At 44.4% G+C, this 27763-nt stretch overlaps 2 protein-coding genes across 3 annotated transcripts in view; one reads left to right on the top strand and one right to left on the bottom strand.

Moving 5' to 3' along the window:
• The first annotated feature begins 169 nt into the window (after positions 1-169).
• Positions 170-6367, top strand: PSMG4 (proteasome assembly chaperone 4). Its single transcript, XM_066558930.1, has 3 exons — positions 170-436; positions 545-620; positions 5809-6367. The coding sequence occupies exons 1-3, from the start codon at positions 260-262 to the stop codon at positions 5928-5930; spliced, it is 375 nt and encodes a 124-aa protein (XP_066415027.1). The 5' UTR covers positions 170-259; the 3' UTR covers positions 5931-6367.
• A 984-nt stretch (positions 6368-7351) lies between these two features.
• Positions 7352-27763, bottom strand: part of SLC22A23 (solute carrier family 22 member 23) — a 109594-nt gene continuing 89182 nt past the window's right edge. For both annotated transcript variants that reach the window (XM_066558904.1, XM_066558912.1), the window contains 5 exons: positions 24872-24974; positions 21655-21887; positions 19000-19032; positions 17078-17201; positions 7352-11743 (listed from right to left, as the gene is read on the bottom strand). In XM_066558904.1, coding sequence (XP_066415001.1) covers positions 11392-11743; positions 17078-17201; positions 19000-19032; positions 21655-21887; positions 24872-24974 — 845 coding nt within the window. In that variant the 3' untranslated portion in view covers positions 7352-11391. The remainder of the gene's footprint in view (positions 11744-17077; positions 17202-18999; positions 19033-21654; positions 21888-24871; positions 24975-27763) is intronic.

Below are 27763 nucleotides of genomic sequence, written 5' to 3'. Positions count from 1 at the left end.
CGCGCACGGAGCGGGGTGCGGGCACCGGTGTGCGTGTCCGTGTGCGGGTGTTCCCTGGGGGAGTGGGAAGCGTGCAAGCCCCGGGAGCCGGACGGGGCGGGCGGCAGCGCAGGGCCGGTGCCGGGGGCGGTGCCTCCCGGCGGGGCGGGCACGGCGGAGCGGAGCGAGCACCGCCTCTCCGGGGCCGCGGGGCGGGCCGAGTCCGGCTTCCCGCTCGGGCCTTGCGTGCTCGGGCCTGGCCACGCCGGGAGAAGCGGCGATGGAGGCGGCGGGCGGCGGCGGAGCGGCGGGCGGCATCGCCCTGCACGACTTCAGCGGGCAGCTGGGCGAGCAGCGGGTGCACTTCCACGCCATGCGGCTGCGGGACTCGCTCTTCCTCTGGGTGGGCGCCGCTCCCGCCCTGGCCAGCCTGGCCGTCGCCATGTGCAGCCCCCGTGTGAGTGTCGCCCGCCCCCGGAGCCCCGCGGCGCTGAGGGCTGGCCCCGCCGCCTGTGCCCCGCGCTGCCGGGACTAAGCCGTGCCCTGTGCTGTGCTCCGCTTGCAGGACAGCATCCCTGTGGCCGCCTCGCTTCTGGGGGACCCCTCGGACACCGCCTCCTCCTGCCTGGCGCAGCGCTTGGGTAGGTGCGGGGGCGCGCTGCGGGGGCGCGCTGCGCGGAGCCGCCTCCCGCCGGGAACGCGCGGGTCGGGAGCGGGCCGGGCCTCTCTGGGGGCCCTGAGCCGCCAGCCCGGCCCAGGGGGTGCACAGGGATGCGGTGCTCGCTGCCCCAGCCGCAGAGCCGGCACTGCTGCGGGTTCTGGCAGCTTCCATCCAATCCACCGAGTCACTTTTATTTTCCCATCCGTGTACGAGTCTGCGGTACCTGAGTCAGCGGCCTTGGGCACGCTATGCCCTACCAAAGTGAATTATTTGCTGTCCTTATCCTGGCTTTGGGTGCGAGGCAGGGGCAGCACATGCAGCACCTGTCGAGTGGGGTTTCAAGTGACCTGCTCTCTGTAAAGCTGTGACACTGCCGAGGTGGCCGTCATGCCAGGCATGTGCACTTTACCTGAAGATGAAGCCAACCTTCATCACATCTCGCACCTTTTAGCCCCCGCATTCCAAGAAGTTCTGGCCTGGGAAGCCCAGGGTTGTCTCACAGATGCCTGGGCTTGATCTGACTGACCCACATGGGCACTGCTGGGGATGCTTCCTTTTCCATCATGTGCAGTGTGCTACAGCTGCTGCAGTAGCTGAAATCCTGAATCTTAACAACAGCTTGCAAACTCCCATGTCCATACTAAAAAGATGAAAAATACACGGCCTAGTACATCCTAGCACCTTCTCAGCTCTGAGAGCTGTGTCATGCTGGTTACTCATCATCACCCACCAGTGGCCGATGCAGCACCAGCTGGTGAACTGCTGAGGTGCTTGTTACCCAGTTTTAGAAACAACATGCTGAGCTGCTCTGCTCAGTCTCACCTTACTTCCTCTGTTTCAGGTGGAAAGGCCACAGAATTATTAATGATCTGTGTGCTGATCTCCATTTCAGACAGTGTGTCCTGAGTTTGTATTGTCAGGCACTTTCATGAATCTACAACACTTTCTTCTCCATGGCCTCATATAAAAAAGGGTTGCTCACAAGACTAATCTTTGAAAAATGGTGTTAGCATCTTTTCTTCTTCACAATAACTTCTGTATGAAAGTAAGAGACTGTTTTAGTTGACCCTGGTGGCACAATTTTCTCTACACACTGAATTCAATCCATTCCACCTCAAGTAATAATTTTATAGGGTACTATATAACACAGCTTCTTTATGTGTAATTAGTGCCTTATCCTTAGGAAGTCAGTAAAAATGTAATCAGAGAGGATTTATTTGGGATAAAGTATAATAGTTTATTCCACTTTCCATTTGATGTCCTTGTCACTCATTTCTTCTGAACCTTGCTCTAATCCTGTGTGTAGCATTGCAGCTCATCTGACAGCTCTAATTTATCTTACTGATTGCCATACTCCTTTTGGTTTGTTTTTTTTTTGTACATATGCTTGCTGTCTCTCTTAAAGGATTTATTACATGTTTCATAGCTGAAGTTCATAGTAACTTGCCATTTCTTCCATTAGCTCTTTCAGTGTTCCAGGACAGAGGCTGCCTGACTTACCTGACTTTTCTCCTAGTGAGTTGTCTCAGTTTTGCTGCCTTTTTTTCTTATCCTTTTCTATTTTTTTCTTAAGGTGCTTTTATTATTTACATTCCTAATTTCCCATACTTTGTTACTGAGAACTGATACTGTTGCTCAGTACTGGTCTATAGGTTACTCTTTGTCCTTGGACTATAATGCACCTTCCTATTTTCTTTTTCTTTGAACGCTTTAGGTGTCTTTTGTTATTTCATCTTAAATTTCTGAGCCATTTGTGGCCCAGCTAGGCTTTTGGTCCATGTTCCTCTGTATCCATGACATCTATCCACTGGGTTGCAGGTTTCCTTGCCAGTCAGCTCCTTTCATATTATTTTTATATACTGTTCTTATTATTTTTATATACTGTGATCCTGGTTAAGGTATATTATTTTGAGAATGACTTTCTCCTTTGAACCAAAGGTGAAAAAGGTCTATAAGTCTATCATACACTTATGGGTTTGAATAATTGTGCTTGCTCTTTACCTGAGCTTCAGGGAAAAGAAATACATCTTTTTGAAATCTCACACCATAGTCTTTAGGCTGGCTTTGACAGACCAGCAATTTAGGTCAACTCATGGCCACTTAGTCCAAATTTATTTATTTATTCATCTATTTTTAAAAATTTATTTATCCTAAGACCAGTGGATCTGCAAGATCATCAACAAGCATCCCTTATTTTTGTTTCACAAAGTGCTTGGTAAGGAAATCTGTGCTCCACCTCAGCTAGAAATACCCATCTTTGCTGTTATTGGTGTTTAGTTTTTCTCCGGGAATTTAAATCCCTGTTATACCCACACAATCTGTAATAGCAGAGATCCTATTCACAGCCAAGTCTGACTTGTACTTCCAAGGTAGCTGTTTTAACCATCCTGACATGTGGTAACCTTCAGGCAGGCAGTTTTTCTCTCCTTTCCTCCCCCCACCATTTTTTCTGTGCAGTTTCTTGTCTCCACAGGCACTAGCAGGAGCAGCATGCAGTGCCATTTGCACATAGCTATTTCTATTTCTTACAATTACCAGTCGCATTCCATCATCTGCCAAGTGTTCCTGCAATGCCAGGTTTCCTGTCCTTGAGCAGGAGTTTCAGTGCTGCTGTGCAGCACAGTGCACACATTTTCCTTTTTTTTCCTGGATAGTTTGGTAGGGGTCCTAGCCACAACAGCTGCATTTTGTGTGTTGGCTCTATCTCCTTCCTTATTTCTGATTTTTTTTCTGTTGCTGAAGACACGTGTACTTAATTCTTATTCCTCTTTCTACATATATCTATTTATATCTGCTTTTATGAGGTGCAGGGACTGTTTCCCACCACCCTGCGTGATCACTTTGGCACAAGATGTGTCTCACTAGTCAATAAACCTGAATCCTAAGAAAGTTTAATGTAGAATACTGGAGGCCAATTCTTGAGAAAGTCCTTGTCCATTAGTGCCTCCCTCATGTACATATCCTGAAATCACAGTGCTTTGGGCTGCAAAGTATTGTTTAGTGCAACGTCTTCAATCTTCCTTTTGTAGGGACTGGCAGACTCTTGGTGAAAATCACCTCAACCTTTTCTTTGAGTATTTTTCAGCTGGGCACTGGTCACTTTCATCACGTCTTTTCCAGCATAAATAGTCTACAAACTCATGTCTAACATTTGTCCAGCCTCTTCTGCTCCTGCTGGGCTCCTCTTCAAGCTTTGGTTTGGGCCTTTGCTCAGTACCCGGAGTTGTAGGAGCAGATCTGTGCTGCTGTAGTTTCTCCTGGCACTCAGCACATCCCGGACGATGGCTGTCAAAGGTGATTTTCCTCCACTTTGAAGAGCCAGTGGAACAGGGGTTATTACCCAAGCTGCATGGGAAGCAGACCTGCTGGAGGGCTTTTTAGGTAAGCCTTGTCCTTTGCAGTTTTTGCTTTGCTCTGAAGCTGCAGATGGTCTTCCACAGAGGCATGAGATGTGCCCTCTTTTGTCCTTTCTGCAGGAGTGCACATGTCTGGCTGAATCCTCAGGAAGCAGGGACAGAAAAGGTCCCCCTGCCCCTCAGAGCTGGGACAGAGCCTTGGGAGCAGAGGTCCTTGGCACAGGCAGCCCAGAGAGACTCCCAGATTCACACTGTTCCTGGGAACTGGAGCAGCATCCCAGAGACTCTATAGGCAAACATAATTAACAAGTTGAGTTTTGACACTGCAGTGCACTCTGTAGTTTTGTTAGCTGGGATAATGGCATTAATGAGTTCAGAATTAGCATTGCATTCATTTAGGCCATGATGATGAAGCACTAGTGCTTACAAAACATGCTGCTTTGTACCTCAGAAATCTAGTGCCAGGTGCTAATTTTTGCAATCAGAGCACCACGCTGCATTATCTCAGCATTTTGTAGTGCCAAGTCTGAAAAGGCAAATGAATCCTTGCATTTCAGAAGCAGCTCTACTTACTGAGTCGGGAAGCTGGTAACCTGTTAGGATACAAAATAATAAAAAAATCATTTGCATAATGAAAATGCCTTAAAGGAGTTGTTTAACTACATTTTATACATACATATATGTGGGTTTCTGTATTTAACTATTTAGTTTCCTATTTAGAAAGGATTAAAATCTTAGAAGTCCGAGTGTCTCTATTTTGAAGTGTTAAAAATTCAGATGACATTTTTGAATATTCAGCCGAACAGTCTGATTTGTGTCTGGGGTCATTAGCTCCCAGCTCATTCCCGGACAAGAATATCTCATGACCCAAATACTATTTTTTGTCTTCTATTTTACACAACTCAATTTAAATTTAGTGCCTATTTTCCCTCTATAGTGCTTACATTTTTCAAAAAGTTTAGCTTCAGTAATATATAAGGAGAGCCACAAATTTGCTGTACTACCATGGTAAAATCTAAGTAGGATGGCATTTTATTTATAAAACACTTCTTGGTGTTATCTCTTCTACTCTGATAATTAAATCTTCTTGTCCCACTGGACAGTTTTTTTTGTCACTGTTAATTAGCTCTGTCATGAAGGCAGCTCTTAATTTTGTAGCACCTCTCTCTAGGTACTTGTCATTACAGTAGCCTGGAACTTGTGCTTGGCTTCATCATGTTCAGCAAAGGCTCTCCAGCCTCTTGGAGCATTCATGGACACTGTATGAAAAAAGGTTAATGGAAACAAAATTGATAGCAAGCTTAGACAGAACTGGTGCATAGCTTTTTGGGGCCTGTTAAGGCTTATGAACCTTTTAAGGTTCATTAAAAAAACAGAACTTAATTAATTTGGGCCCAATGACTTTCTTGGGCACTTTCCCTCTAATGTTTTACAAACTTTGAGTTTCAGTGCTAAGAGTCCAGTGCTAAGAGTCTGTGGTGTCAATTACAATGTAAGATGTTTAAGATGTGTCCAAAAATCCACTACAAGCTCTGCAAGGCTCTCCAGTGGCTAGTGGTGTCTTGTGTCAGGTCAAAAACTAGTTGACAGTCACCAGTATTATATTGTTCACTTCTGTGATGTGCAAAATCTTGCCCTGCTCCCCAGTGGTCAGGGACTTTTCTGCTTTTCATTTATAACTGCACCCAGCACAGCGAGAGTGGAGAACATCTTAGAAATCTGCATGATGTGGCTTTTTTAGTGGCTTGATCAAATACCATAATCACTTTTATATATGAGTAAACTGGCTGACTACTCTGTTTTGTGTTTTAGCCAGCAAGACCAAAAAGCAGATATTTGTCAGCTACAATCTTCAAAACACAGACAGCAATTTCACCTTACTCATAGAAAACAGGATCAAAGAAGAAATGACAGCTTTTCCAGACAAGTTCTGATTGTGCATCATTGTAAAAGAAGACGAAGGTTTTGTTTCAGAAAAACTTACTTCAATTTTCACACTGACATTAAGTTAGTATATTTCTTTTATATTACTTTGATTGAATTTGTGGTTGTTATTAAATACAGATACACTTGACTAGGATTTTCTTTTTTTTCAAATAGAATTTGAATTTTCAAAGCAATTTTTTTTTGCTACCCTGCCAAGTAGGATAGCAAATGGATGCTGCAATGGATGAACATGATTGAAAAAGTGCATGTGGTGTGTGGCCTCTACACAGTACTGGGATCTGATGGTGAATCAGTTCCAAATGCTATCTGTACAATTAATCTAATTAATTATGTGTGTAATTAATAATGCTGTGTACTAGCACTGAACATAGTATAGCAGCTTTTAGTGTTCAAATAAAGAAACCCCACATTTTTGTATGGTAAAGCTGTGACATGAGTGTTACTTTTGTCCTTTTAGCCCCTCTTGGTTATAGTACTGGTGCTAAACAATGGATTTCCTCCCATCCCTTGGGCACTCAGAACATGAGAAGGATTTCACAAAGGCTTATTTATCCATCCCTGAGGACTACATAGAAGGAAAAAGCACAAGCCAAGTTCTGGAGCAATAGATAAAGCTGTCAGGCTGCTAGAAGAGCATCACATGTAAATTGAGCATATACATAAAATCAGAGAGGTCTACTACCATGACCACCAGTGAAAAGCATCCTGCTGCAACATCTCTGGGCTTACTTTCAGGTAGGATGGGTATCTTTTACTAAGGCAGATCCATTGGCTGTTTTTTTTAATGAGATGGCAGCCAGGAGTTAACTATCTAGGTTTTGGTGGATTTTTTTCCTTTCATTCCGAGTTGAGCCCTGACTTGTGCTCAAGCATCAGCTTCTGATACAAACCAAAACTACTAAACTACTAGTGCTGCTTCTAGACAACTGTCTAAACACCTACAGAAAAGTGATGAATTTATCTTGCTGTGGTGCTACAATCAGCAATTAAAACCTGGAACTGAGAGGCTGCTGCTGTAGAAGGCACAGCTGCTGAGTCTCTTGTCCAAAAGGGTTCGAACACCCAGTGGCTTCAATGTCTCATATTTGGTGTGGGTGCAGAGGGCCTCTCCTTACCTGGTGGGAACAGCTGCCTGTCCTTGGCTGCAGTTCAAGATCAGAATAGCAAAAAGCAACTGTTGAAGGGTGTTTTCTTTTCAATTTACACCACCGAGGAAACAGAGTCAACTATGCTTCTGTAATTGACTGTAAAGGATAATTACTTGCAAATCAATGTGCTGTTTTAATTAGCCTGATTTACAAACAGCTCATTCTGTTTGTAGAGCAGGGTAGGGCTATTTTCTGAGGCATCAGCTGCTGCTGGGTATTTGAGAAGTCACTGCAAGGGAGCCAGACTAGGGAGAGCAAACTGATGGGACAACATCATTTTATTCTGTACATTTACATACAAAGTTCTTCTCAGTAGGTACAACAGATGTAACATCATGCAGACATTTAGCTTGTAAGACTGTTTTCAGTACTTGATTTAAGCTTGTGCTATGAGGAAGCACCACCAGACTATTCATGATCAAAACATACAGTAACACGATTCTTTAAAACTTCATCAGAAACTGAAATGGGGAGGGAGATCTCGCCCACTAGACAAAACACACCGTACTCCTTTCCCAAAACATTTTACACAACACATTTAAAATGAGGTTTGTAATTTCATTTTTTTTTTCTTAAAAAATTAAATTAAAAAAAAAGTTACAAGGGGGAGATCATCCCCCCACTCAATGGTGTTGTCTCATGTGCCAGCTACAGGCGCAACTTGACTTGACATTCACAGAGTTCAGTTAATGGCACTTCTGCTTCCAATTTGGTGACCAATAAAGTGTTTGTCTCCAGGAAGTGGCAACAGTTAAGTAAAATACTTCCACTAAAAAGGACGACAACAAAAAAAGCCTGCTCAGTGAAACCCAAAAGTAAATCACACAACCCCCTTTCAGAGTGGCCACAAACCACTTGCAAACAGGTGTTATCTGTTTGCAGGGTGTCTGGCAACTAAAGCAGTACTGAAATCTTACAAGGGGCACAAAACCCCCAAGATCAAGCATAATGTCACTTCACATTTTTGTTTCAACATACAAAGATGGAGAAAGCCCTTAAATGGTAAACCCAAAGAAAAATCTACTGATGGGCTTAGAGGTTACTGAAGGTTCACAGAAAAAGGCCAAAAATGGACAGGACAGCTTTGGACTGCTTCCCCTGTTGTGGTGGCCAGAAAGAGCCGCCTGAGAAAAGCCTTTCCTGGTGATGGCTGCAGAGGAGACATGGCCAAGGAGCCAATGGTGCAGCAGGCTGGGACCCCAGCAGAGAGCCCTGTCCTGCTGCAGGACTAGACAAGGCAGGGCAAGCTTCCCCATGCTTCCTTTCTGCTCTGCTGCATCATCTGGTACTTGGCTCCTCCACACAAGATAGGTTTAGTGAAAGCTTTCCAACTCTGTGAGCATGTGTGGAAGAACATAATCATCATAGAAGTGTTCATATTTTCAGGAAAAGGAGCAAAACTAGAACTGCCAAGGCAGGAAGTTAGTTTTTGCTTTATTGTCGTGACAGAGGCAGAGGGCCAGACTGACTAGAGAAGCTGGGGCTCCATTGCAGATCAGTACCGACTACCTGGTTTCAAGCAAAAAAGCAACAAATCAAATCAACTTCCTACGATTTTTTTCTTAACCAAAAAAAAACAACAAAAAAAATTTGCTGCATGTTCCTGTCACCTAATGTATTTACTATCTAAATGTTGATATGTTTAAACAAGTATTCTTTTCCCTGTGCCTGTCATCGGAGAGCAACCACCAGAATAGGAAATGCTAAAGCGCTGTGGACAGCAGCGGTGAGCTCACCAGGAGCACTGGCAGTGCTGGAAGCAGCCGGGTTCACAGGCCTGGATGCTCTGCAAGAGCTGTACTGCACCTTGAGCACACATGGGCCACCAAGGACACCACGAGGGAAGGAGCCACTGGCTCCACAGCACGATAGATGGCAGGGCACTGCTTTTTGCCTCTGTGCTTGCACCTTCTCCTCTCCCAGGCCCTTTCTCTATTCCCTGAAGCCTTGTTTTGCTTCTTCAGCTTTTTGTTGTGAACCCGTTTCTTTTGTCCCCGAATGTGTGTGGCTTGCAACAAGCATCTTGCATCGAAGGCAAAAGGTATTGCACAAATTTGGTGTGAATACTGCACGAGTGGGGAAGGGCTGGGTTTTTTCCTCAGGTGAACACAGACTGCAAAGGTCTCGGCACAGAACAAAAAGAAGCAGCCACACTCAAGCCTGACAATAAAACTTGAGTGTAAGGAAGATCAGGCTCTTGCTGTCACAGCAAGTTTAGCAAGGGTGAAAAAAAACAGTAGTGTAACTGGGCGAAACTACCATCAACTGGTCCAGTGTTTCTTACCAGGCTCAAGAAGAACCCAAGTGTCCACATCATCCTCTGTAAAAATTAGCAGCTTTAGGACAACATTGTTACTCTGAACGCAACCACCTCTGTTGCTTCTGCAGGTCTGCCTGTCCTCTTGCATCCGTCAGCATCTGAGGCTGTGCTACCTTACTGCATGGCCTGCCAGGGAGCATAGATCTCTGATTTATTGGGAGCTGTAAGAGGACATTGGCAGCCTAATGGAGGATGGAAATTGTTAGGTACAGTAGTTAATCGACAATATATACAGCAAGGGAGGAAGGGGGAGGGAAGGTAGAGGAGGAGAGTGCAAATGAGCACTTTTCCTGCCTATGAACGCAAGATGTACATCAAACAAAGTGGCAATCATACGGACAGTCAGTACAACATTGACATCCTGCTGCTCTGCTTGAACATCTGCACTACCGAGCAATCACAAATGGATGGCCTGAGTGAGAAAGGAGAACAGGGAGGGAGAGAGGGGAGAGTTAACTACAATGCAAGAAAGCTGTTTATGGAGTCCTTGCATTGAACTAGATCCTCACTGTATTCTCTTGAGTGAGAAGCAAACGCCAATGGCCAAAGGAAATAATTTGGGGGCTGGAGGAGAGAAGACAAGTGGCCACTATCAAAGTGCCATCTGCACAGCAGGAGGTAAACTGGATGTTCACTTTGTGTAGAATTAATCAAATTTAAATAAACTTTTTTTCCTGAACTAAAATCTTACAAGAGCAGTCAGGAAAGTGAGGAAATAAGGGTGAATTCATTGTATATTCTTGGGTCAGAACCAGAACACATCTCTAAGAGCCCAAGACAGCTCGGTAAGTCATTATTCACAGGCTATCAATTAATTCCTTTCCAACAATCATTTAAACAGTTTTCCCACTTAAATTGAAAACCCAAACCCTGGTTCTAAAAACACTTAAGACAATAAATACCAGGACACTCATTTCCCAGGAGCAGATATCCCAGCTATGCTGCCTTTTGGAATAAACATATAGATAATTTCCCATGCTCCTTATTATTTATCACTGCTGGTCTATGCTTTTTTCCTGGAGCAGTCAGAGATCCTGATAATTATAACCATTCTAGACAAAACTCATTTTTGCACCATTAGTCAAATCATTTGCATCATCTACATTACAATTAAGGACCAGTGGCAATCACCTAAAATAGATTAATATATTCTTAAAATGCAGAAAGCTGATTCTCATTGAAAAATCAGCTTGGTGGGGTAGGATTTTCTCCAATGCATTCAGTGAAAACAAAAAAGGACTAATTTAGAAAGTAACTTTTAAGTGCACATGGGCTATAAAGACAAATATAAGCTGCCTAAAATGCAGTCAGAGTTTGAGTCACAAGAGGTTTTGCTTTGCTTTTTCTTCTTTTTTTTTTCCTCTTTTTTACTGTATACAAACACAGCAGGCAATCTGGGCACTTGGACTTTCTAGACAGGCAGAAGAATGTTGCACAAGTCTAAGTTTAAGTCAATTCAACTTTGCAGTGAATCCCTCTTTCCTTTAAAGAAACACAAAAAACAAAACAGAAAACAACACTCCCCCTCCCCCCATGGTTTCTTTCTTGGAATGGCTGCACCTCTTAAAAGATGGCTTCATTTTTGTGATCTATGAAGGGAAAAGGAAATAAAGTGCTTCTTGAGAATAAATCAAAATAAATATACATATTTAATGGCAGGAAAAAAAGAGTTCTTAAGGGCTACTGCCAGCCAGGTCTTTTCTCAAATGAGTCTTTTCCCCCAAAACTTTTCAAAAGTAATCTGCACGACTGTTGAAGATGCCAAAATTTGCTTTAGTAGCAGAGTTGAATTCCTCTAAGTTTGTGTCTGCTCCATCACTGGTTTGTAAAATCTGTGCAAAACACCTTTGCCCAAAGTGCAACTCCTCCCGCACAACAGCATCAAATAAAATACAAAAGGAATAGAAGAAATATAAGACGGGGAAATAAAATAATTAAAAAAAAAAAAAAGGAGAAGGGAAAAAATCCACCCAGTTACATCTACTTCATGCCATTGGCAGTGGTGTTCTCCGAGATGCCGTCGCTCACAGCTGCTGAGTCGTGGAGGCCAGAGTAATCCTTGAGTTCAGAGTTTGTCAGGAGCAGGGGCTGCTCGCCCTTCTTGTGCGGCAGCAGCGGCTGCCGGGTGTAGTGTTCCCCGTCTGGGATGTTCTCAGGCAGGTGCTGGTTCTTGCTCTCGGGCAGCAGCAGGATGCAGATGATGCAGATGAGTGTGCAGCAGGCGAAGATGACGTGGTGGAGGAAGTAACCTTTCTGGTTGTGCAGCTCCATGATGGGGGCGGTCAGGCGGCCGAAGCCTGCGCTGGCCAGCACCAGCCCCAGCCCGCCACCCCTGCAAACACAAGAACGGGGGAAATAATCACACTCAAGTATCATTTCACACACATTTAACTGCCCCACATAAGAAGAATAGAAGCTTTACCATGTGAGTGTGTAGACAGCACTCTAAAGTACTCCCAGTTCCAAGTACTCCCACATTCAGTGAGGGAAAACCAGATTTTGCTTAGCATGCCACCCTTCTCCACTTAGACAAGACACACCAAGGAGAAGTAAGTGCAGAAGTCAATTCTGGCTGCCTCTAAAGTATCTGGCACCATTCAGCAGTGGAGGCAGGAGATTAGACTTTACAATCCATTATACCAAACACAGAATGCTGGAATATTTTCTACCTAAAAGCATGTTATGGCTGGAACTTCTCTACACAGTGGAGATGCAATAAAATGCATAACTTTCAGAAAAAAAGAAGTGTGAAAATAGACTCATATTCCTCCAGCTAGAGGCACAGAGGCTGCTTGTGGAAGGCCAGTTCAGTGCTCTCTCCTGATGCTTGGCTATGCAAGCAAACTCTCTTGCAATTCCGTGTCTTGCTTATCAGCATCTCTCCAGAGGCTGGTGCAGGAGGCCTGGCACACATCACAGTCCTGGGGCTGTCTCTGCTGGGTGCCCCCACACAGAAGTGGCACTGCAGGTGTTTCTTTGGGGCAGGCCATACCCTCCTGCTGTGACACGACTGAGGTCTCCTGCCAGCAGAGGGTCATCCTTAAATGACGCATTTTAACAAAATCTGTGAGAGTGGCAGCTCCTCTTTCATTTTTCAAAGACTACTGCCTGCAGAGGGAGACCTCCCTGTGAGTTTAATCACTGGCATCCTGCTTCCTTACCAAGCCTGTGAGGGCAGCACACTTCCTACACTTCTTCTGGGAGATGCCATCTATTCTGCAGATCAGAGGGGTTCAGTTCCTGGCCCAATGCAGAACTATAACTATCAACAACAACTGGCTCTTACAGAAGACAGCTTGCAGAAAGCAAATGGACTGCTTTATGTCAAATATTTGGCATAAAACCAGCTTCCCAGACTACAGCATCCTGGAAATCACTGTACAAATAAACCTACAAATGCCAAATTCACTCAGCCAACCATAGTGTTAAAGCTAATCTTTACTCAATCCTTTCCAAAATCCACTGCTGCTTGCTTGACAGCTGAAGGATAGCAAACATGGGTTTCAAAAGATGCTCTTGGGACACTGACTGGATCAAAAATTCACATATGTATGTTCCAGTTCTTCAGACTCAGCAGAGCATCTTTCACAGACCACAGTGGCTTCCCCAAATACTGCAAAAGCCCTTATTAAAAACTTGCCAGCTTTCCGATGGCAATTTAGAAACCCAGCTGAATGCAACTATTGTGCAACTGGCCTCCCTGCAACTTCATTAATACACTCACATGAGTAATTGACACAACCAGTCCCAAATGCATTGCAGATCTCTCTCCAAGCTGGCTCTGGAGCAACAAAAGCCTGGCTCATTTACATCAGTGATTGCAATGGCTAAATTGTATCTCAACCCCCCTGAGAAGGACCTGAGGTGAGTTTTAAATGCTGCTGTAGAAGGACATCAAGCAAGCTGAAAGAAAACGGGAAAAGGCAACAACAAAGATGGCTCTGTCATTTATGGGTCAAGTGGCTTCAGATTTACAGGGGGGGAAAAAGTTTTTCCATATGACGTCAGTAATTAGAGTAGGCATTACTTTTTCCAGTGCCATCAAAACCTGGCAGAGGAAGGCTTGAAAGTGCGTTTCAGTGTGTGTCTTAAAAGGGGTTTCTTTAAAGTTTAACTACTGCAGATGTGAAATATGAAGGGAAAAAAAAAAGAGAAAATTGGAAATACTCTTAGGAATTTTTTGTTGTTTCCGTGCACATCAGGAAAACAGCTATAGGACAGAAGAGGCAGCATGCTCATGATTCACACTGTTTTTGCAGTGACAAGGGGCAGCAGGTGGAAAAGAAAAACATTCTGAGTGCTTTGGGGCATTGCTCCTCCTCAGCACAGGGAATTCCACGGCAGGGGCCAGCGTCTGTACTTCAAACACTCTCCAGATGCAGAGTGGAGCCTGGAGAGGGAGTGCGAGGGCTGCTGGCACCCACAGTGAGTCCCAGCTTTCTCCCTTGCACCTCTGCCTGCCAGTGCCTGCTCTGGGGGGGCTTTCCTATGGCATGGCCCCATGGATGATCAATCAGGACCACTTTCCCAACTCCTGCTATCCCACTGACAGTGGGGAGGGATGGTTTGCATGAGGTTTATGGTCCTAACGTGGGTAAATTGCAAAATTCAAAATTCTGCCCTCAGAAAGGTCCTGCTTGCTCATACGGTAGAATTTCCTTGCTTGCTACCTCAGTGTTTTGCCAGAGAGCAGCAAGACATCCTCACTGACATTCTAAGGGAAGGGTCTTGTCCTTCTCAGCACTCCTCAGGAGAGCAGAGAATTGTTACTCCTGTCTTCAGACAGCCATATCCGCATTGAGCAAATGGGTCAACACACAACATGGCTCAGAGTATAAGTGAGCCAGAGAGATGCCCAGGCTAAAGGAGGCTTTGGGAGAGCACCTAGTCCAGCCTCCTGCACAAAGCAGGGCCAGCACTGAAATCAGACCAGGTTTTCCAGCTCAGCCACTTCTTGAAGTCAGTCCCTGAAAACCTCCATAGCTTGTACATAAAGCACATTTTGTGCACTCAGTCCTAGGCCAGAGATTCAAGTAATACACCAGCATACCCTTGGCCCCATGGAGCAAGCACCACCTTTGAGAAGCCAGGCCTTATTCAGGTCCCAGTAAACAGCCCTGCATCCCACTATGTTGAGGAATACATTCAGTGCAGGTAGCTGGGTGGGCAAGGTGTGGTGTCAGCTGCAGATTGAGCTCTGGGGGGTGGGACCCCAAGAGGAGAGGCTGTGAACTGGTGCAGAGCCTCTGTGTGAATGTGACTGAGCCAAGTGGCTCCTGGGTGGTCAGAAAGGAAAGTTTCCTCAACAACTGGAAATTTGGCTTGAGGCAGCTCTTTATGGGAAAAGATCCTAATTCAGCCATCCTGCCCACTCTTTGGCTGTGTGGGCACAAAAGCAGGACATTGAGAGAAAAAGCCAGAACCATCTTCCCCTTGATAGTAACTGAGAATGTGGAGGATGAGGAGAGGACATGCTGTATTTTGTTCAGCCTATTCCCATTTAGTAGACATGCAGGCTGTAGTGGTGGGAAGATTATTCCATGTGGATTATCAGTGACACTTGGTGCTTTAATTCAGCATTTGCAGGGAGGTCTGCACTGAAATCCCAGGTACAAATAAGGATAGCTCCTGATGAAGTCCCCCTGCCTACTGCCAGGAGACTGGGCTGCAGTGCACAGATCACAAGGACCCCTCTGTGACACATGACAGTGTGGAATGTTCATGTTGCTGGAGCAGGTGTCACCTCTTGGTGATGAAGGTCTGGCTGTTCTCCTCTTGGAACTACTCATCTCAACCCCACAGCAGCAGAGATGGATGAGTGCTGTGGGTTTGCTGTCATGCCACTGCTACCCCAGGTAATGGCAGTGCTATTTTCCACTCCCAGGGATTTGCAGACAATGGATTTGATCAGGGAAACCCCAGAGAAAGCCACAGCACTCTCTTTGCCTTCCTTTTCCTTAAGGTTCCTTGAGATCCAACCAAAAGCCTATTAGTATCATACAATGGTTTGGGTTGGAAGGGATCTTAAAGATCATTTAGTTCCAACTCCCAAAGGCATCCAGGGTGGCATTTTGGAAAGCAGGTTATGAGGGAGTAACCAGATCCCAGAAAAAGGCAAGACAGAAGGCAGCTTAAGCACACCTCTGCATGAGACAGATTTATGCACTGTCCTGAGTTACACCTCCTAATTACAATCCTGAGGGGATCTTATTGTGGTGGTAGGATCACAGAGCAGTGCAGAGTGTCATAATTTCTACAAATAAACAGGGACCCTGAGGCATATCTAGCTGTTGTCACTTGCCTGGTGTCACCCAGCAGAGCCAGGGGAAGCAGAATTCTGGCTCCCAGCCAGGATTTTGTCCCACTCCCTGTAGCGACATAAGTGATTTAAGGGAAAAAAGCTTGCTAAGTTCAGACTGCACATCTGACCCTACTTGGCAGATTCTCTTCTGGCTGACATGGTCAATTCCTTATCTGTGTGTCTTTCAAACAGAGCCAAGGAGAAAATTAAAAAGGCATAAAAACACCAAACTGATTGACACACACATAAATAAATAGCTGTTAGTGTTTCAGGTTGCTGTATAATCTCACTCCTCACACTGCCTTTTCCAGTGGAATTAATGCTATCCATAAAATACATTCACAAATTTAGATAGCCTGAAAAAAAAAAGACCACGGAGCAAGTAGACTCTGGCTACTCAGATGACAGTTTTGCAATAATACTTTTGCAAAGTAGTTGAAAAGGCATATCATTTGGAGGGGACAAAAAAAAAAAGTATCCTCTTTCCTCTACTCTCCCTCTCTCTCCCACCCATATGACCTACATTCATGGGAAATTCAGTGAAATCAGAGCAAACTCCTGAATTGCTGTGGCATTGCTGAAAGCATAATCCAGAACACAGAAGCACAACCTTTGTGCTGTGAAAGATAACAGTGCATGTACAAAATGATACAAACCCCTGACCATACAAAGGTGTGTTATGGGAAACTCTCCAACAAAGATGATTTGTCTGATTTCTCCTATTTCCCAGGATGAAAGTGCTCCTCTTTAGAAAAACTTTGAGCCTCTGCTAAGATAGGTCTGATTGTGAAGAGAAAGACAGCTTTGTCTGCAATAAAGGCAGAGAGGCAGGCTTGCAGGGAACCTCTATGCACCAAAAGCATTTACACTACGTGTCTCAACACCTTCCTTCCACTGAAGCACCCCTGTAGCTGTCCTGGTTAATCTGCCCTATGCAGGCAGGGATTGCTGGCACCTCTGCACAGTCACGGAATCCCTCCTTTAACATCAAGATGCACCTGATTGCTGCTTGAACAAATCCCGTAGAGTTAGTGAAGCAATGACAATGCTCAACCACACAAACTGCTTCAGTTGAGTATTTAAAACCCTACCAAGCTGCAATTCATGTGCTGCCAGGCCTGCTGATCATCACCACGACGGAACACAAGGTGGAGCCATGGAAAACAAAGCCTCTCTATACACAGACAGGAATTTACTTGCTCAGTCTGACTGCAGCCACTGCAAAAAGCAGCCCCCAAGCTGCTGTGAGGTCTCCAATTACGTGGGGCTTCCCCTCCCATACAATGTGTTAAGTTACACAGCCCATTATCAGTCAAATGAGGATAATTTTGTCCCCATCTTTTGAGGACGGCTCCAAAGTCTCACCTGATTACTGTGGGTGTGATTTCAGCACAGAAGAACACGCTGAGGCTTCCAACAGCATGTGAAGAGAACATACCCACGATGGAAAACGCAACAGAGAATTTGTCTTTGACACTGTCACTCATACCTGGCAAGACAAGTGTGTTCACAAAAAGTAAGAATAAGGTCAAACTTCTAAGGAAGAAAACAATCAATGAAGTTGATATTACTCTTCTCCCTCAACAGGAATTTGAGTAATTTTGTAATACTAATTTAAAACTGGTATTTATAAAATCCATTCCCCAAACACCTGAGATACAAACACATGAAAAAAACCCATAATGTCATGCCAAAAAATGACAGTGGTCTCTGATTTTTTTATCCTCAGACACCACAGAAAAGGTAAAACCCATGAAAAAACAAAATCTTTGGTCAGTCTTTTAGGTACCAGCCTCTTCCCTCTCATGTTTGACAGACAAGTGGATGCAGGCAGTGTTCCTCAAGCTGCCAAACATCTTGTACAGTGGGGCTTGAGCACTGAAGAGGCTTCCAGGACAAGAGAGGAAAGAACTAAAAGTGCTTCCATCTCTGTGCTAAGCCTCTGCATGTGATCAGTCTGCAACCTCTGTCGTAACTCCCAGCTTGACAACTGTGGGCGAGAACAGCCGATGCCAAGGACGGCGAGGCACTCCTTAAGCCAGGGCTGTTTGCTCAACCCTTTCACAGCTGGATGCCAGCAAGGTTTCCAGGAGCAAACAGTGTCTATCAAGCACTTGCAGAAACCCCAGCAAATCTAAACAAAGCTCAAGGAAACTGTCTCTGGCCATGATGACAGTACATCTCTCACTAGATCCCTGCTTGCCACCTCCTGTGGGCAGGGCTGGCATCTCTGACCAGGGTTGCACAAGCTCACGTGGCCTGTCCTGGCCAGCAAGGAGGCCAAATCACTCACACACACCATTGCACCATACAAGGGTGCATCATGCCTGACTGGAGCACTGGGGGAAGGACTGGAACTTTGCAGCCAGTGCTCCCTCACCTTTCTACACACACGTCCCAAGGCCTGCCTGAAGAAAGAACTGCTGTGTGCAGTCCCAAGCAGGCATACTGTCTGGCTTGGATCCAGTGAAAATTAACACCTGCTTTTGTTCTTGCTGAATATATCAGCTGTCAGGAGAGCAAAAGGTGTTTGTGAGCTCTTTGGTTACATCTTCTGAAATGTGCTACAGCTTGCTCAGGGCTAAGCTCTTTCTGCAATGCACCCCAAGTCTGGGGGAGAGAGCAAATTCTGCCAGCTGATGAGGATGTGGGCACAGCACCTTGCAAACCATGGGTCTCTGGCCACTCTTGCATAGCAAGTGAGGCTACACCATTGATGACCTCAGGGAATCATGGCTGCTCAGCAGAACAGACCTTGGAAAAACTGGGCAAGGACAGGTCCAGCAAATCTGATACACAAAGGTACATTTTGTTCCCCTGTAGCTTGTTACTGCATTGCTCCTATAGTACCTCATCTTGGGAAAGCATTTTTTAAGGTGTTTAACTCTCCTTATTTAAAGAGTCCTTAAGGTGTTATAGTCCCCTCTTCTTTTCTGGGAAAAAAAAAAAAAGAAAATCTGAGATTCTTGAACTCAGATTTTGCATCTCAGAAGGAGACTTTCTGAGAAAGCCTTACCCTGTATGTCAAACTCTGGGGGACCTCTGCACCCTCTCTTGACATGCATAGGTGAGTTCTATGTGGAGGGGATGCTACACAAAGAGGCTGAGCATAGATGAGCAGGCCTGCCTGTCAGTGGGGTCTCAAGGCACTGCACAGAAGTGGACTTTCCCCCTGAACCCCTTTGTGGCAGCAGCTCTGCTCTGGGTGCTTTGGCTGAGGCCTTTTGGATCTACCTGTTCCTGGGGGAGTGCTTCCCACATGATGCAGATTTGTCTGTAAATCATACCTGAGTCTGGAAGTTGACTGTATTTTCCAATCACTGGATCCAAGACCATGGAAATCAGAGAAAGATAAAAAAGAGAAAGGGAGTGAAAACAAGAACATACAGTTTTTATATGTTTATTTATCTGAAAAAAAAAGGGTAAATTCCACATGCCACCTTAGCCCCACCCTCTGACTCCCAATTCTTTCCCATGCCAAAACCTTCACATCTTTCCCTGGCCACCAGATAGGACATGCTGTGTCCAGGCACATCTCAGCTGGAGGACAGCATGCTAATGAGACAGTGATAACAAACCAGCAGTAAAGCATATTTAAAAGCCCCAGAATTACCACTGGGATTAACACAAAAGCCTCTTTGTTGTTAATGAAGGGGGAGAAGAGAAAATGCCCTCCTGCTGCAGCCCTGAGGGAATGGCCAACAGAAGCTTGGGTTAGAGAGCAAAATCTGGGCATCAGTGCTGTCAGACTGGTGGGAGACCTATTCCTCTCTAAAACCATGAGCTGATGGTCCATGTGTCACACTAGCCACCAAACCTAACCACAGAGGAGCACATGGCAGCACTGGGCAGCAAGGGGAAGGGCATCAGCACAAGCTGGGCACAGCTCTGCTGGTCATCTCCCATCCTGATTCTGTGACTTTCCAGATGACACTCCAGAGTTCAGAGGAGGAGTCAAACAAGGAGAGCTTCAAGGTCTGCTGCAGGCTTGTGGCTGGTGGAGAATACCCCTCTCCCTCTCACCATTCTCAAATACTGATTTCATTTTCTGATTACACCCAAATTATGCTAAATTAAAACATGCAAGATGCTGTGACAGATTTCATCATAAACAGGATCACTGCTTCTCTCCAAACAATATCTAGTTCTTCTGAGGAAGAGGTGGCATGGTCAAGAGTGGGGAGAGCTGCTCTGAAGTTTGAGGCTGCCTTTCTCTCCTCTTCCCACAAAGAAAAGAGTGGAATCAGAAAGGCTGACAAGGGCACTGCATTGAGAGTGCCAGTGTAGCACAAAGCACTTAAAGCCATGCCTGATCTTCTGGCAACTTGGCTCACAAAACCACCTAAACCTGTTATGGAAAAGGTTGTAATGAGTCCTACAGGGTGTGGCCTCCCACCTGCCTCATAAATTTATTTTGAAAAAATGCAACCAGATTTTCGTGGCTCTGGAGCAGACTAAGGGCTCTGACACACTGTGTCTCAACTAAGCAAGTGTGTGTATTGCCACAACAGCCTCAACAAACATGTCCCATCCTTAAAACAAAAATTAAAATGGGCAAATTCAGTGTAGAGAGACCCTGATGGACACCCACAGAAGAACATGGAGTTCTGGGAGGTTGCACACATGCACAGTGTGAATGTGCATGTGAATGGTCTCAGTCCATCAACAGACATGGTGAGGTGCAGCGGGGGGCTTCTCCCACTCTCAGCTAGGATTGCTGGACATGGTAAATATGTGCTCAAGGGGAATGTAAACATCTGCACCAAGCTGGGAGCAAACACACATGATGCTGGAGTTTCCTCCATGTCATGAAAGAGGTTCCCTGTTTCCCTCCTACACTCCCACAAATAACTTGTTTGCTAAAGGCGAACTTAGTAAATGCCTCCGGGAAACAGAGTCTGTAAATATGAACAATTCCTGTTGGCTCAGAGCTGCCCTCAGTATGCAAGTATGTGAAAGCTTTCCATCCTCAATGCAAAAAGCTCTTTCTTAAGGCCCTCAATTATTTCTAAATTTAGAATTTAAAACCAGCAACAGCCAGTGTTCTGGTATTCGTCTCACATCCAGTTTGTCCAAAGTATGTCTCAACCCTCTTCCCCCTTCCTTGGGGTGGGGTTTTATGGGACAGGGGTCTAATGACTGGACACTGTGAGAGGGGCAAAGCACATTCCAGATTCCCTCTGCTTCAACACCTCTCTGATTCATCAAGTTCAACCTCCTCAAGCAACAAAAAATGAAGGGAATAGAATAAAATTGAAAAAGGAAAGGGAATATTTCTATAGCAGTTTTAATAGCTGAAGCAGCTCAAAAGGGCCACACAAAAGTTATTGCCTGCAAAGGAAGAGGTGGGACACTCACTTTTTGCAGGAACAACAATTTCAAATGCTGTGTCACTTTCCAAAATCATGTGTACACATTCACATGGACTAACATACACGGTGTGTTAAAAGTGGGGTCTTTCAGCTGAACCATTCCTGTGCTACCTTTTTATTACTTCTTCATAGCAAGATGCTAAGAGCAAGCGGAGGACATACACCTACTGCTTTAATTTCTGCATGGTTTGGAGGCCACTTGAGAAGCAGACTTGAGTGGGAAAGTTTTCCCTTCCCAATCTCAATATAGCTCTTTCCCTGGCGGATGTTTCACCAAAATAAAATTGAAAGCATTTCTCGTTTCCTTGCTTGTTTTCTTGGTGACTACCCCGGATACAGCACCAAAGCTCAATAAGCTTCACCATGGGAATCATCCAGAATACAATGCCTTTTGTTAATGAGCTGAGAAACAAGTGTTTGGGGAAACCTTCAAACAAACTCAGATTCTAAAACTATGCAGGTGTATCACATGACAAATCCGGGACAGACAAAGGAAATGCCAGTATTTCCTGGTCCCTTGTTTGCATGTCAAGCTTGTGTGGTCCTGAAAAGCTCTCATCTCCAACTTACAGTTGAGAAGGCCCAGCTGCAGAAGTGATGCCAGAGCTGTAAGTATCATGAAGAGCAGGAGTCCTCCTCTCCTGCCCAGAAAGCCAACCACGGGGCACATGGCCAGGCAGGATGCCAGCGCAATCCCGGCCATGGTGTAGTAGTCTGCGTAGAAGTTGTGGGTAATCGCCATCTTCGCTTCGTGCCCCATCATACTTTTTGCAAAACAGTGGTGTATGCCATAACCAGTCAGCCTGGGGGAAACAGGAGAGGGCAAGAGAGACCATTGCTGAGAGGGCAGAACACACACTGCAGTGTTATTCAGTGTGAGGAGGCATTAATGCAGGAGTACAACACCCTAAGTTCAGAAGCTTATCTCTAGGTGCTACTGTGAAAATAAGCATTGATAAAAAGAAGCAAAAGAAAAAAAAATCTCAGTTCAACCAAATATTTACTGACTTTATTCATTTAGCTGCTGCTCATGGTATGATCAAGGCATGGGGATCTTTAGAAGAACTCCTCGTGCATGGTAGATTTTCCCATTCTATTTGAGAAATCCCATTCCCAGAGGAGCACATCTCTCTGTTCCCAGTGCCCCTGCTGACAGTGCAGAGCCAGAACTGCTGTGAAGAAGTAGCCTCTGTGCTAGGACAGCAAAGCACCAGGAACACCCACCTGCCTGTGGCATTTGGTCATACTAAATACAAGCATTACACCTCACTTCCCAAGCTAACCTGGTAAAACTGAAATCCCCTGAGAAAGGAGTGTTTGAAGTTGTATGTGCTGCAATGATTATTACAATTATGAAACAATAAGATCTAATTCAGTCTACACATTTACACCACCCTTCACAGCAATGTGTCTCCTCCTCTTTAAAAAATTTCTTTGAGATGCCACTGATCAACATCTTACCATCACATTTCACACATCTTTCTCCTGTCTCACCCTCTGCCTCCAAAAAATGGAAAAGAATAAAAGGAAGAAAGAGAAGGGGGCTGAAGGTACAAAGTCTGATGAGAAGCCCCAGCTTCACCCCTGATGTGGTACAATACAGCAGCAGGGATGCAACAGGAGAGGTCAATGCTCTCAACTGCACCCATCACAGCTCAAGTACCTCTGCCAGGAAGAACCTCTTGTCCCTGGCACTTATACAAGACAAATCTCATGGCACAAATTAACAGTGCTTGAGAGAGTGGGAGGCACAGATCCAGGTCTCCAAAAAAAAAAAAAGAAAAAAAAAAGAAAAAAAAAAGAAAAAAAAAAGAAAATAAGGCAGGTACATTACACTGATGCACTTCTATACTTCTGAAGTTCAGGAATTTGAAGCTCTGTCAGTATAAATTGGGTATCCAAATAAACATAGAAACAGCTGTGAGGCTGTGCAGACCCTGAGTGCAGCATGACAGCCCATGGCCTGAGGAGCTTTTCTTGCAAACTTGTGAATCAATGCTCTAGTTTAAAACCCCACCCTCAATACCAAACACCTTGCCTCTGATAAAAACCTAATACAAGTGCTTTCTGTTACACAAAATTGACTTTTGCTTTGAATAACTAGATTATAGCTGACTCCTCCCATAAGAGAAATATTAATCAGCAAAACAAGTAGTAATAAAAGGGCAGAGTTAACCAGCTTTTCTTCTGTCTTTCTCTTCTATGCATGCAAACACAGTTGTAGTAGTTGCTATTGAGATCATGACTTATAAAATAAATTATTTAATCATTTGGACCTTGCTTTCCAGTCTGTTCCCTAAGAATTACTCTATTCTCTTCACTTGGTGATCAGCTCAGAATTGTTACTTTTAAAATTGAATCCTTGTCTTCCTTAATTTCTTTTTGTTCCCTGCAGAAGGTTCCTTCTCCATGAACTAAAAATTTAGCACAGCCCTGTCTAACAGGAGTAACAGAAGTAAAATTAATTTTTTTTCCACCCCTTAAAAAAAACCATGAAATCTATTTCCTCAGATGTACATCTGCTTCATGCTCTGCTTGGATGCAAACAGCCTTCATGTGCTAATGCCAGAAATTATTTTTTGGACTGCCTAGATCTGATTTAAGGAATTTCCAAATATGCAAATTAATGTGGGTGAGGGAGAAGGGGAGAATTCCCCATGTAAGCAGTTTTCACGAATACATTTAACAGCGTCTACCAAATGTACTTGGTGAGCCTAAGAAGAAAGGACTCTCAGAACAGAGGTAGTCCCTCACTGGTGGGTGGAAGAGAGACACAAAACTCATAAAACCAGAGTTGGGTCTGCAACAATTACGCTGGAGACTGACCCCTGAAGTCTGTGTGCTTCTGAATGACTACTTGCCCAGCATGGGGGCTGTCCCCTCTGGGTGCTGACTGATCCATAAGCCTGCTAACAGCAGTGAGGGCTGCAGAGCAGTGCCCTGAAGTGAGGAAGAAAAAGCCACAAGAGAGCTACATACTTTGAAACCTAGCAGAGAAAGGGGATTCCCAGCCTTCTCCAGCCCCACCTCCAATTTGAAAAGAAAACCATGAAAAATTCAAATGGACATTTTACAAGGTGGAAAAATTAGAAAATGCACTGCTGGTGCCCTTCCAGAATTTGCAAGTTACTGTATTTCCTCTTTACAAGGTGTCAGTTCTGCACAGAAGATCTCAGAACCTGTAACCTGCAAAACCCTCAGGCTGATGCTTGTTTTTGCCCACATGAGCATGTCCAAACCGAAGCCTTAGGAGGAAAGCATCACATTGTCCTGTTGGAGACTGCACATTCCCCCTGTGACCCCCTGCACATAATTTGGGAGTGCTGAGGCACTTTGTAATCTGCCTTTGAAGACCCACCAAACACAGCTGTTATACGAGGGAGCAACTTGTATTTACTGGCAAGCACCATCTTCCTCTGCACCACAGCCCTGTCAGATGTAAACAACTTGAACCTGTGCTCCTGGGCCATGAATGGTTTCCAAACTCCCACCTGGGATGCCAAGCAGATGTGTGTATGCATGAGCACTTATCAGCACGTGGCCACACCAACACAATTGCAGCATGGCACCTGAGATGCAGTTCTGCTGCCTGAAACAGCCACTGAGCTCCTCCATGTTTGCCATAAAAATATGGTTCCCTGCAACAGCTTGTGTTTTTCCAGGATCATTTATCAGAGATGTTAGTGAAGGGTCCCACAGTAGGAAATAGTGGAGCTCCCTCATCACTTCCCATTGCTGCTCCAGTTCACTGACCACACAGATACTTAAACAAAGAGATTGCACTTACGAGTTCACACACAACACTACGATGTTTTTCCACAGGTTCCTTGTTCCCACCACTTTAACAATGCAGACTTTCTTTGGTCTCCTGGTGATTTCCTTTTCCAGCTCTGAAACAAACCAAACCAGAATTATAATTTCACTGAGGAGAATGAGAAGATTTAGTTGTGAACTAGTATATTCTGAGGGATGTTCTGGAGAGCAGAACACTATTGATTACATTTTTGGTAGCTATAAAAACACTGAACTACCTGCCTAAAGTCCAGCACAGGTTCCTCCTTTTCTTCCAGGCTTCCCTTCGTCTTCTTGGGGCAAAAAAAGTAAGAACTCCATACTCCAAACATCCTCCCAGTTAAAAATGTGTATGTAAAGTGGGAGCATTATGGAGCTTGACTCCAACAAGCAAGATAGCAAATTTCTTGAAGAACTTCAGGTTTCTGTTAATTTTTAGAACCCTCCACAGGGAGGACTGCACTCATGCAGTTACAGGCTCTGCCCCCATTGTGCAATGCATACCTAAAAAGCCATGGAAAGGACTGGAGCTCAAACTCATTTTTCATGGGTCACCTTTTGTAGTTTGTTCAAATGCAAGCTTGAGAATGCAGTGGCTAGGACATTATGTCAGCTCATCCATCTTCCACTCCACTCCCTTTTCAAATATTTAAAATTATTCTGATGGATGTCCTCAACCTTAAGACATTTCCTTAAAGAAAAATCATTGGGCATCAGCAGCTGTGGTGTCTTTGCATTTCAGAACTAAAACCCCACCATATCCTTCCAGTTCTGGGCAGCTTCAAGCGAACTTTTCTTTGCAATGCTGAAATAACTTACAAGCCTTACAAATGCTGCCTCAGATACCTTGTTGGCATGGGACAATAATGAAGGGCACTGTTTATTTCCCAATTATCCTTAAGTTGGAGTTTGGACACCTACCTAAGCATGCCAAAGCAGCCACTGTTTCCAAGCTACCGGATCAGTGGGCAACAAGTCCAATAAAAGCAGGAGGAGCTGTAGCTATAAAGAAGCATCACAAAAATAATGCCCACCAAGAGCACAGACTAGGTCTGTTTTCTGGGGTAAAGGCTTTTACTGCTGCTTTCCTTTTATTTTTTTTTCTTTTCCCCTGACTGTATTCAAAGGCAGCAGCGTGGCCCTGTTGTGAAGGGTGCATGAGTTCTCTTCGTGCATACACAATGAGCTTGGGTGTCCTCAGCTGCCCACACTGGCCTATCCTGCCCTGACCTCTGCCTTACTCTGCTGAATAGCAGCTTCCTAAAGAGATGCAAGACAGGAGAAAATAAAAGCAAGCTGGGGGGGAAGGGGGGATTTAAAAAAAAAGTCACCTGAATTTACAAATGAAACAAAAACCACATTTGCCAGCTATTATTTGAAAAGTGCATCACAAAAAATAATAAATCAAGCAAACACTATTTACATGCAAATACTTGATCTATTAACTGCTCACAGGTCACTTCTGGTCTTCTCTCTAGAGTAATTACTGGGAAGGCTTCTGACAAAAGCAGCGAAGTGTATTTTACAATAGTGATTGTATTTAGGCAGAATATTGCTATACTACTTTCCTAACTACCTGATAATGGCCATTTCTCCCCAGAATCTATGCAGCATGAAGCACACAAAAGCAGAAAAACTAAGGTGGAACAAAAGAAAAAAAATAGTTAAATAAATATTTGTATTACAGAAACCCTCTTCAGACTCAGCAATGGATCGGGGCCATATTAAAATATAAGCGATAAAAAAATTGGAGCCTAATCTCAAAGAACAAGGTTAAAATCATTTTTTGTAGCAAGATTCTAGGAAGGAATAAGTGGGAACAAAATAATTCAGAACAATTGAAGCAGTTAGTAAAACATAATTATAAAGGCCATGATTGAGTCCAGGCCAAACCTTCTACAGAAAAAAAAAAATCAAAGCAAACACTAGAAGAAGCACAAGGGTTTTGAAAGGCTGTTAGTGGGTGTTAACTATTTCAGCTGAAGGGCAACAATAAAAATCACTACCCAAACAACACATACTGCACAGATTTCAAAAGGGTTCACTCTCAAACTAAGAATGACCAGATCTGGCCTTTAAAGTAAAACATCTCATCCTCTGTACAGCAGAAGGTAAATATGCCAGATTTTCTTAATCTGATAGGGTTTTTTCTTTGTTGGTTTCTCAGAGAAATCTTTACTTTTTTCTTTCAAGACAGAGAGTAGTCTAACTTGTAAACACATGCTGTACTGAGCCACAACTCAATAAAATCAAGAGAAGCAATGATCAACTTGGCTACACTTTTATTTGCAACCAACCACTATTACGCCCTCCACTCCTGTTTTGTTCATACATCATGTCTTCCTATAATCAATATGTTCTTTGTTTATTGTCATGCATCCTTCTCACCTGCACTCAGGCCCCCCTTTTAAACTTTCTCATAAGTCAGTGCTTCTGAACTAGTTCCCACCAGTGTTTTTTTCACTGAACTGCTGTTTTGCCCTCAAGTAAAGGCTCACTTGGTTATGTGAACTGTCAAACAGCTCCTGTGTCAGCTGCAGTGAGGATCACACATGACAGGGGAGCTCACCCCTTCTCTACCCTACTCATGCAGCAGTCCTTTTGCAGTGGACCCTTAATCTGCTTTTGTGGGGGTTATACGCCACGGACACATCACAGTATCATACAAAAACGTCTTGATTCCAGATGTAACATCATTACAAGCATTTAAAAACAAACAAACAAACAAAAAAAAAAAAAGGAGAAAGAAAAAAAAGAAGAAAAAAGAGGGGAAAAAAGAATCTGGTCTCAAACCTTACACCAAAGAATGCAAACAGAACCTAGCTTTTTATTGAGGGCCTTGTGACTTAACCAGCTATTTACGCCTCCATCCCTCTATGATGTTGTT

This window comes from Molothrus aeneus, chromosome 1 (genome assembly GCF_037042795.1).
Source record: "Molothrus aeneus isolate 106 chromosome 1, BPBGC_Maene_1.0, whole genome shotgun sequence".
In the NCBI taxonomy this organism is placed as follows: domain Eukaryota; kingdom Metazoa; phylum Chordata; class Aves; order Passeriformes; family Icteridae; genus Molothrus; species Molothrus aeneus.
This window is presented reverse-complemented; position numbering and strand designations above follow the sequence as displayed.